Below are 11,606 nucleotides of genomic sequence, written 5' to 3'. Positions count from 1 at the left end.
ATTTTTTTATCGGTTAAAGATTTTAATTAGGATTGGTTAAATATTTTTAATTAAAGATATTTAGTTTTTTGGTTTGAGATTTTTGATTAAGATTTCGTGATTTTTCAAAGGGTCTTTCGGTAATCTCAGAAAGTTAATCAAAAATTCGTGAAATAGTTTAAGAGTATCTACTACTGCAATGGATATTTGATGTGCAACCTTGAAGATCAATGGCCATTTGGTGTAAGTTAGCAAGGGAGGTGTAATTAGTAATGGAGACAATGGATTCTGGGGGTGTAGAGGGATGATCCAAGGGAGTTCAAAGAGTTTGAAAACTGAATACGGGGGTAGAATTTATAAAACTGCTGTTGTGTTCTCTGTTTCAACAAAGAGACTATGGTAAGTAATTTCCATGCAATAAATCCATTTCCATCACTAACAAACAAAGATCAACTGAGATTTTCTTCAATGTTTAATGATTGCTCTGCACAAGCTTTAATTTTTTAACACATTTTATAAGTGCAATAATTGAAATGTGGGTTTTGATTTTTCTTCATGGATAGTGTATTAAGTTGCCTTAGTTTGACATATTAAATAAATTTGTGGATTTTTTTATCTGTCAATGGTTATTTGGTATATGCTCTTATTTACATTTGGATTTTGATTTCGGACACAACAAAAACTGGCACTTCCCAAGCAAAAAAGCTGACCCCAAAAGTGTTGCTTCAATCATATGGGGTGGTGGCGCAGGGACTCGCCTTTTTTCCTCTTACTAGTATAAGAGCCAAATCGGCTGTAAGAAATACTGATTCCTGTTTTTCTTAGAATATTTTGATATCCTAAATTTGATTCACGTGAATAAGCCTAATTCGTTGTTTTGGAAAGAATCCCATCCTCCCATGCTGAATGGTCAAATGGTGAGGAATCACTAACCTTTGCGATAAATGTAATTCTGTGTTCTATCTTTTATTGGTTTCTTTTTTCTGATCATGAATATTGAATGATAGTCGTTGGCATGGTAATACATTTTGTGTGATCTATAGTTACCCCATCGGAAGATGCTTCAGGCTTATATATTGATGTCTCGATGAGCAACTGCATTAAAAGTGGCATAAAAAGGGTATTCATCCTGACTCAATTCAACTCTGCTTCCCTCAATCTTCATATTGTTCATAATTTCAGAAGTGGTGTTAACTTTGGGGGTGGATTTGTAGAGGTATGATCCAATTCATTAAAATATTGCCTTAAAGTAGCTAGTATCTATAAATCCATCACATGACAAATTCAAGATGCATTTAAATAAATTGCAAGAGGTGTGCATGAATGATACAAAAAAATCAATACAACATCAAGACGTGTATTTTGCAATATTCTTGAAAAGTGAAAAGAGACTTTTTTCTTGGAGCATTCCTACAAACCCCTTTGCAAGTTCTCTCTCTTGATCTCTTTTTTAAGCTGGTTTGAATGGCTACCCTACAAACCCAGGCTCTCTCTCACTCTCCCTCTCTCTCTTGTTCTCTATTTGGAACGGGTTGGTTTGAATGGCTATGATGCAAACCTTAGCAACCCTGCAAACCCATAATCGAGTTTCTGGTTCAAACTCAATGCTAATAAAATAGTGGCTGTCCCCTTATATCCATTACAGGTTGTGATGCAAAACCCTTTTCAATAATATCCCCCCAATACCTATAAACCCCTTATTTCCATTACAAGCTATGATGCAAACCCGTTTTCAATAATATCCCTCCAATACCGATACACCACTTATATCCATTACAAACTGTGATGCAAACCCCTTTTCAATATAAACCCCTATATCCATTACAGATTGTGATGCAAATTCCTTCAATATCTAGAATGGCTGCTATGCAAACCCCTTTTCAATAATATCCCCCAAATGTCTATAATGGCATGTGATGCAAAGCCAAGATTGAGTTTCTGGTTACAAGCATCTAATTCCCATAGGTACTGATTGTGCTTTCCAATTTTGAAATCTCCAAATGGTATTTGGTAATTTTCTATTGTTTCGCAAATGATTTTCTATATTTTAAATGGTTTGTAATGGTTTTGGGTTTCTATAGTTTAAACCTGCAACTGATTTTTGGTAGTTTTCTATGCTTTCTGGGTGATTTTCTATTTTTTGATGGGGTAAAAAAATAGTTTCAAAAACCATGCTCAAGTTAGTTTACATGCTCCCATTAATCTGTGAAGTTGTGTGTCATGATTCCTAGGTGGACTGTTTTAATGGGTATGCAAATTTAATGCCCCTGAAATGATTGGATTGTTGGACTCTTTTTGTCTTGGCCAATCTATCTACTTCCTAGCTCACACTTTGCTCCCGCATTCATAACTTTCCATTGAAAATATCATAATAGAGATACTAATTTGAAAATAAAAAACCCTTTAATTATGTGTACACAACCCAAGTTCCATTGAATTCCTCTTAGTTTGACTCGACTTAAAGTTAATAAAGAGAAAAGAAATACCAATACGACTTGTAGGTGATTAGGCACAAGCTCTTGAAAGACTCTTCTTTTTTTTTGTAGCGCCAAATCAGTTTTCTATAATCAAAATTTTAATTGCATGATAGATAATTTCTCCATCTCTAACCCAATATAATGGCTGTTATGCAAACCCATTTTCAATAATATACCCCAAATATCTATAATGGCATGTGATGCAAATCCATGATTGAGTTTCTGGTTACAAGCATCTAATTTCCATATGTATTTGGATTTGGTTATCTTTTGATTTTAGTGGTTACTTGTAGATTTCTCAATATGAGTTTTGGGCATTGTTTTTATGTTCAATTTTATTCATTTAATGGTGATTAGATCTATGATTTTTGTTGAGTTTTGTGGATAAATGTGGATTTTCAGTTTCCATTTTGTACTTTATATTATTGTATTTATCACTTCATGCTTTGGACATTTTTCTTGTATCTCCACTCGAATATTTATTGTTGACCCCAAGTTAAGGTCTATGCATTTTAATTCCTAAATACACACCCACAATTTGAATATTTTGTTGGTCTTTTCAATGAAAATACTCCTTTTATCTAGACCCAAATTAGGTTGGTTCATTCTCACCCCAAACCCAAATAAGGTCTCTCACTCCCACACAAGAACCCATCTTCTACTCCTCTCCGATAACTTCCCAACATGTTAGGAACACATGCACGCGTGAATAACCTGTGCCATAGGCACAGGCATTTACTAGTATAGATGTATAACATACCTTATTCATGGGTTTTATAGCCAAAATTATAGATTTCATGATTACCATACAAGACATGAGTTACTGATGAATAAATCAATAGGTTAATGATACAATCGTAGATAAATAAGTGATAGGTTTATGATACCATCCATCCAACAGGCCAACACAACACATTAAGTACAACAAGTATACTATATATATATAGTAGAAAAACTCAAAACTCACTCAATGGGGATCATGATCTCGTTGGTCCTGAAGGGAGGCAAAGTCCATGGTGGATTGTACCTTGCCAGCAAGAACTCCCCAACTACCTTGAACCCATCTCTCTCCAAGTGATTCTTCAACTTATTCACCCTCTCTTCCACCACAGTATCAGTTGCCACTCCTGAGAACCTAACCACCCCATACTTCCTCTCCCCTTCCGCCTCCTCCTTTATAACTACCCTCTCATCTGTCGGCATAGGCGCCTCCTCTGCTTTTGTGTACTTGGAAGGCAGCACGAACTGCATCGTCACCAGCAGCTTATTATTATTATTATTCGTGTTCATCATCGTAGTAGTAGTAGTAGTAGTAAGAACAGGCGCTGTCATGGCTATCTTCTCTGAATCATCATTATCAGCTGCTGGTGTTATTCGGGTTATGACAGGGGTTGTCATCGCAATCTTTGCAGTTTTAGTGTTCTGTGGTTGACCGAGGACACCGATGTAATTGGCCAGGACACTGAAACCTCCATCTGGGTTTCCTCGGAACTCTGATGACGGGTCGTATGTGATTTGAGCCACGACACAAGGAGGGTATTTGCGAACCTCGTAGTCACTGGTAGATTGGATGACCTCGAATTTTGGGGTTTCGACACAAATTTTTCCAAATACCATACCCATCTTTCTTTCGCTGAATTTAATTAATTAATTACGAAAAAAATAAACACTTGACAACTACTGTAAATAACAAACCAAACTGAGAGATTTATATATAATTAGAGAGGATGAAATTTCTGGGTGGATTCATGGAAATTGGACGTTCCAGTCCAAGTTATGATGATTACTTTGGATATGTGGCTGATCTTTATTGATTGTGGAGAGGTGGTTCCTTTGACGTGTGGCTGGCTTTTTTGATTGTCATTTGGCCTTCGTGCCTCCACGACCACCTCTTCTTTGTCTACGCACGCATTACTTTTTCCTTCAATGGACAATTGGGATTTGCCTGGAAGTCCTCTCCTCTTCAACGGTGTTAGTGGCCCTATAGAGGGCCCAGGGATATAGGTAAAAGCCCATCTCGTGCAAAAGGTAAAAGCCCATGAGCTTCGAATTCAATAACGGCAACTTTACAAGTCACACTATATTGGCTCAACATCTCATCTGGAGTTAACCTGATCATTGTAATCAGGGTCGAGGCACCAGCTTAATGTCACAATCTATTCACTACATTATTGCTATCTATATATATTTTGTAGATGTGATTTTTGTGATTACCTTGAGATCTTGCTCTCTGTGATATGATGCACTGCACTTCTAAAAAACGTCTATACTCCCTGTTACAAAGAACCTCTAATGTTTGAGTTAGATTTTATAAAATTCTTATAAAAGATTTAGTATATAGAATTTGTGTCTACTCTTACTATTATATATATGATTTTTAGTCTTAACTATAATAGCCTGACTATCACAATGAATACATGTTGATGGCATTAGTTTTTCCCATAAAATAATACTTATCAATAGATTTCTCAGTCATTCAACCTTAATTTCAGTTAATTCTAATGCAATGAACTCTAATTTTATTGTAGATTTAGCCATATATATCTGCTTGGATAATTTTCAAGTGACAACTTCTTCACTTAGTGTGAAAATATAACCACTAGTATACTTGGATTCATCGGATTTTGATATCCAGTTCACATCGATGTACCCTTCTAACATATTTAAACTTCCACTAAAATGTAAGTTCATGTCTATAATTCCTCTCAAATATTTGAGAACTCTCACTAATGTTGTCCAATGATTTTTTACTATGATTACTAGTGAACCTATTTAACACCCCCACAACAAAGACTATAGTTAAACGAGTACAATTCATTAAATACATCAAACTTCTTATGATCCTAACATATTTCTTCTGTGACACACTATCACTTCTATTTTTTTTTAATTTCATATTCATATCTAAATGAATCAAAACAAACACTCTCAAAGTGCCCAAACTTCTTTAAAAAAATTTCTACATAGTGATAGCTTTGAGACAATACAGATCATATATCTTTTTCTAACTATTTTTAATCCTTAACATGACATCAACTTCTCCTAAATCTTCCATCTTAAATTTGGAATTTAGAAAAGATTTAGTTTCCTCAACTATTTTTATATTTGTTCCCAAAATTAACATATCATCTACGTACAAGCAAATAATCACACCAGTCTTACCACTAAATTTGTTATACACACACCTATCACAATCATTGAAGATATGTCCACTATACTTTAAAACAAAATCAAACTTCTCATGCCATTGTTTATGTATTTGTTTTAGTTCATATAAGAACTTTACTAACATATACACTTTGTTCTCTTAACCAGGAACCACATTCCCTTTCAGGTTGTTTCATATAAATTAATTTTTTTAAATCACCATTTGAGAATTTAAGAATGTTGTTTTGACATCTAGTCGGTGAACAACTACTTTATAAATCAAAGCTAAGGTTGTTAAAACTCTGACAGTAGCTATCATAGTGACTGTATAGTACGAATCAAAGTAATTTATTCCTTCGTTCTGTTTAAAACATTTGGCAACCAACCATGCTTTAAACTTGTCTATTGATCCATTTATTTTTATTTTTTTAAATACTCATTGCATCCAATAGATTTGGTGTTTTTTGGTAACTTTACTAATTTCCAAGTATGGTTTAACTTGATTAATTCTAATTCACTATTGATGACTTATTTCCAAAATAGCATTAGGAGATGTCACCACTTCTTGATAAGATAATGGATCATCGTCAACTAAATAAGTATAGAAATCATCTCTTAGATTGGTTTCTTTTTTAACTCTTTTACTCCTTTTAGGTTTTATTTTTTCCACAGCCTCACTGTGATCTATCTCTTAAAGAATTGGCATTTCACCATTTTTCTTTTGTCATTGGAACTTAAAGAAGCTTTAACCTTCATTGGAAAAATATCCTCAAAAAAATCAATATCCCTAACTTCAATGATGATATTGCCATCAACATCATCTTCATTAAATCCTAGAGCTAAGAATCTATATGAAATACTATTTCTAGAGTATCTTAAAATGCACAATCAACTGTTTTAGATCATATCTTCCTCTTTTTTTTTTTTTTTTTTGGGGGGGGGGGGGGGGGGGGGATTCCTACTTTACATAGACACCCCCACACTTTTAGGTAACCCAAGTTATGAGTATAGCCTTTCCAAAGCACATAAGGAATTTTTTCTAATTTCCTACGAGGAATTATATTAGTAATGTAACATCCAGTCAAGACCCTAGATTTACATTGTATTCCTCTGTATGGTAATCTTATCCTCAATCCGATCTTTAATTTATGATCTTGATTAGAAATCGATTAGGGTTGAGAAAGAGAGATGAACATAGAGAAATCGACTATGATTTGTGTGAGAGATTCAATCAATTTGAGTTCCTTAGCTAGTTTCCCCTTCTTTGTTGGCTTCCTACTCGCTCTATCTCTTATAGGAGCTTTTTATACATAGATAACCTAATCAAAATGAAAAAATAAATAAATCTCAAATCTGAAATTATATGCTTTGAACTGATTTTCTTCGCAAATCATAAATATTTGAAACAAAATTAAAACGATAAAAAAGAAGAAGATAAAAACTCACCAGAGCTAGTGGCCTTCGATTTTGCCTCCTTTTATTGCTTTTCCTGCAAGAAAAAGATAAAATTAGTGATAATTGACAGGAAGTTTGTCAGAAATCAGTATGAATCAATCCAAACCGTATTCGATCAACGAATGAGGTGGGTTAGTTACCTCTAGGGGTTAGGGTTTCGCAAAGGAGATATGAAGAGACATTGTTTTATGAAAAAATATATGAAATGAAATCCAAATTTGGGCGGGCTTTTGAATTATTTTCCACGTCAATGATCCGTGTGTTTCCAATCCAACTACGCAAATCTTCAAATTGGCATATTTCCGAACACATTGAACTTTATCCATCCAACCACATCTTCACATCATTATTCATCCTCATTATTTACTCACTCAAAAAAACAAGAGAGTTGCTATAGGCACTCCAATTGAAAATAAAGAAAATAAATGAATGATCGGGAATAAGTAAAAGGTGGGGTGCCAATTGAAGCTCTCTCATTTTTTGCTAGATTTTCTACTTTTTGGGTTTTGGATTTTGGATATTATACGAGCCTGATCATAATTGTAAACAACTAATAAATTATAAAAAATATGTTTTGTAATGTTGAAAATATAATTTGTTCCAAACCTTTGTAGTGTTTGCAGAGTCCATTTTAATCTTTAGTTGGGGTGTGATAAATAATTTAAGAAATTGGGGTCTAATAAGTAAAAGTTGAGGTGCCAATAGCAACTCTACAAAATAAAAAAGAAATATACACAAGGTAAGTGACAAAAAAGTACTTTAAAACGTGATTCAATAGGGATGATAGTGAGTCGGGTCCTCTCGTGTTGATGTAAGGGTCTACTTAAAATTTACCCAACCCAAATCCGATCCATTTAAAAAGCATATCAAAACCTTAAACCTGAACCCGACATATTTATTAAATAGATAACCTAACCTGACATATATAACTCATTTAATAAAATTCTAATCTTAAGTGGAAAAAATAAGTTCCATTTCTACCATCAAAAATAATTTTCAAGTCTTAGAATTTTGTCCTTTACATCCTTATGACATCGGACCATTTTTTGAATGACACAAGGTAATGTAGTCATGAAACTTTCCTTAGTAAGTAAAGAGTTTTTCTTTCTCAAGTTAAAAACTTAATCATAAATTATTTGAAAAATATTGCAAACCACCTTTTATATTTTATTAAATATGAAAAAAATAAATTTGTATTACGAATATATATCATTTTTATTTCGAATATTAAAAAATATATTTGAATTCAATATTCAAATTTTGTAGATAATATTTGAATTCGAATTTTCGATTCTCCATTGATAGGCTTATCATTAAAGGAAATGTGAATTATAATTAATATTTGTTTTCTATGAACTTTCACAAATAGTCGTGTGGTACTTTTTGGTACGTTCTTATTTGGCCCTAAACAACTGAACATTAAAATTGGATATTTTCCAAGAGTGGTGATAAAAAATGGTGTCACATTCCTATAGTAGCAAATGATGTATGTGTGGCGCCTTTGTAATTGAAGATTAAACACATCAGGCTGCGTGCCACACAGAAAACAGCTTATTTAGGAGTCCAGTGAGTTTTAAACTCCAATCAAAATGTGCCATGTAACATCGTTTCTATTATATGGTAATGGGGCATCTTACCTGGTCTTGACTTAATTGATTTTCCAATGTTGAAAAACCAAAATGATGAGTCGAATATTTATCATTAATTCAATAATTTATGGGTCAGTTCAAATATTCACCAAATGTATACTAATATCTAAATCACCCAAATAAACTATTTTTGGCTTCCAAATTTTTTTGTCAACCCACTTTTACTCAACCTTCTTTTAGTATGATAACAATCCCGGGGGAAACCCTAGTTTTTTCCACTATAAAAATGAGTTGAGTTCCCATCATCATCAAAACCTTAACTCAAAAGTTATGAGTCAGTTCTACGAACCATATTAGAGAACAATTGTTTGGCCCACAACTTATTTGTGGAGCAAACATTTTTTCAATGGAAAATCATCATCAAAGCCGTATCTCCAAATTTTGAGATTTATTTTCTCCAACCCAAGATCGATAGATCAGCATTCATTAATCTTAGATCTAATTCGCATGTTGGATGGCTTTCACTCCAAAGGGAGAGAGAGAGAGTTGAGAATGTCCATCCATCTGGTGAGAAAAAACCGTGGCAATCCATAAAAAACTCCTCCCCTCAATTTGAGTTTTAAGATTAAAAATAAACATCCTAGGTTTATAGTCCGTATTTTTTTTCCTACTAAGTAAATTTCTTATGAGCTACCAAGTAGCTTTAGCACTTGAAGTAAAAAAAAATAATAATAAAAAAACTCCATATTTTCACTAATTATTTCACTAATTACAATGCATAAAGACTATTTTTCCTGAATTTAACAATTAAAAAAAGAAAAACATTAGGAAAAAAAAAGAAAAAAGAAAAGAAAATACAAACCTAGAATTTTCCATGCTAGATACCAAAGAAGACAAAAAAACACCAAATCCCTAAAAGCAAAAACATTTCCATACACACGCACACCAAAAGAAAAAAAATGAAAGAGAAAGAGATTGAAAATAATTAAACCCAATTCGCGTATACAAGTTCAAATTTTCATTTTCCCGTAACAACAGGAATAAAATAAAATAAAAAAAATAAGGTTCATCATGCATTAAGAAAATTTGTACACGATCCCTAGACGAGTACAAACATGTCTGACTGAGTTGCCCTCCACTGAAAGAGTCGACAGTTTTATAAAATCTCAGTAATTTGCAATGGCTTCGATATAGAAAGAATTGGATCGGTTGTATGACCGCAACTTACAATCCAATGATTTACCAACATTTTTTCTACTTCTCTTCCTTCTCATGATGATGATACATTTTTTATATATAGACTTTGGAGCTTATTTGGAAGATGAAGAAGCAAAATTGTTGGTAAAACTAATAAAATTTTGATTTGCAGAAGTTCAGTAGGCAAACGAAGATGATGAGTCAATCCTCCTTTTTTTTTTTCATATATATATATATATATGTACTAGAGTTCTCCCATGCTTACAACACGAACATCATCTCTTAGGTTAATGGGGTAAAATTGAGATTAAAAGGGTAAAAGATTAAAAATAATAAAATAGACTAAGGGTATGTTTGATTGCATGGAAAGTGACTTTCCATAGAATTTGAAATCCATGGGAAAATTGTGATGGAAAATAGGTAGGGTTGGAAAATCAAATTCTATTGTTTGATTTTACTTGGATAAAATCATGGGAAAATTAAAAAGGAGAGGAGGAGGAGAAAGAAATATGAGAGAAGGTGGAGAGGAAGAAGATAAGTGGCGGTGGCGATGGCGGTGGTGGTGATAGCAGCGGTGGTGACGGTGATGGTGGCGGTGGCGATGACGACGGGGGTAAGTGAGGAAGAAGATGAGGGGAGAACATGGTAGTGGTGGTGGTGGAGGTGAGGGATGGAGAAGGAGAAGAAGAGAGAGAGAGAGAGAGGAAAGGTGGTCGGAGATGGTGATGACGGTGACGGCGACGACGACGATGAAGGCGACGACGACGGTGATGGTGACGATGACGATGTTAGTGTAATGGTGGTGGTGGTGGTGAAGAAGAAGATATGAGTGAAAAAATTGGAGATGGAAAATATGGGTGGATTTCACTTTTCCACCCATATGGGTGGGAAAGTGAAATCCATGTTTTGGTGGACTTTTTGATTAAGGTGGAAAATGAATTTCCATTTTCCATGTGCAATCAAACATACCCTAAATGGATAAAAGAGAAAATATAGTAAAGTTAGGGGATGTGAAGAATAAATGAAATAAAGTGGAGCTTAAAAAATTATAGCTTGATGGAATGAGTATTATTAAAAATAAAAGATTAAAAGGGTAAGAGATGCAAAACAATAAAATGGATTAGAAGGGTAAAAGAGAAAATATAGTAAAGTTGGAGAATAAGGCATCATCTATCTAGTTAAGGGGGTAAAAGTGAAAAAAACAGTTGGAGAATTATTATTAAAAAAATTGAGATTAAAGTGGTAAAAGATGAAATAATAAAGTGGATTAAAGGGCTAGAAGAGAAAATATAGTAAAATTATAAGAAGTGATAAATAAAGGAAATAAACTGAATCCCGTAATACTATAGTTTGATGGGAGGTTTAACCCACAACATTGTAATTGATTGGGCATTTATGTCACACATAACTGTTCCAACTCAATTATACTTTATTTTATAATAAATATAAAATCTTGGACATATCAATACATTTATGAATTTCGACTCAAAAAACTTTTCTTTGGGTCGAGCTTGAATTCATCCTTCAACCTTTGATTCGAGTCGGACCCAGGGGTAGAGCTAGTAAGGAGCTGGTGGGGGCAATTGCCCCCACAGAACTTTGAGGCACCCCTTATATTTTCAACTAATTACATGCCCCATTTGTCCCCTCTCCCTCACCTCTCTCCCCATTTGCCCCCACACCCACACTTTGCTCCAATTTTTGCCCCCCTCCCTTTTCCCCCTCTTCTTCAAATTTGTGTTGAATAATTGCCTCTTGACTG

General features: G+C 33.9%; 1 protein-coding gene across 1 annotated transcript; it reads right to left on the bottom strand.

Annotated features, from left to right (window-relative positions):
• Positions 1-3,257: 3,257 nt before the first annotated feature.
• SOUL-1 (SOUL heme-binding family protein) lies at positions 3,258-4,438 on the bottom strand. The gene has a single exon (XM_086458437.1). It carries the CDS (start codon positions 4,077-4,079, stop codon positions 3,420-3,422), a length of 660 nt encoding a protein of 219 aa, XP_086314563.1. The 5' UTR covers positions 4,080-4,438; the 3' UTR covers positions 3,258-3,419.
• Positions 4,439-11,606: the final 7,168 nt, after the last annotated feature.

The sequence above is a fragment of the Akebia trifoliata genome, chromosome 1, assembly GCF_017979445.1.
Source record: "Akebia trifoliata isolate Shusen 1 chromosome 1, ASM1797944v1, whole genome shotgun sequence".
Taxonomy (NCBI): domain Eukaryota; kingdom Viridiplantae; phylum Streptophyta; class Magnoliopsida; order Ranunculales; family Lardizabalaceae; genus Akebia; species Akebia trifoliata.
Note: the sequence above shows the minus strand (reverse complement) of the source record. Positions and strands in the feature narration are given on the sequence as shown.

Bases quoted from the DNA above. Each gene is read 5' to 3' on its own strand.
- SOUL-1 (XM_086458437.1), bottom strand. From the start codon at position 4,079: ATGGGTATGGTATTTGGAAAAATTTGTGTCGAAACCCCAAAATTCGAG.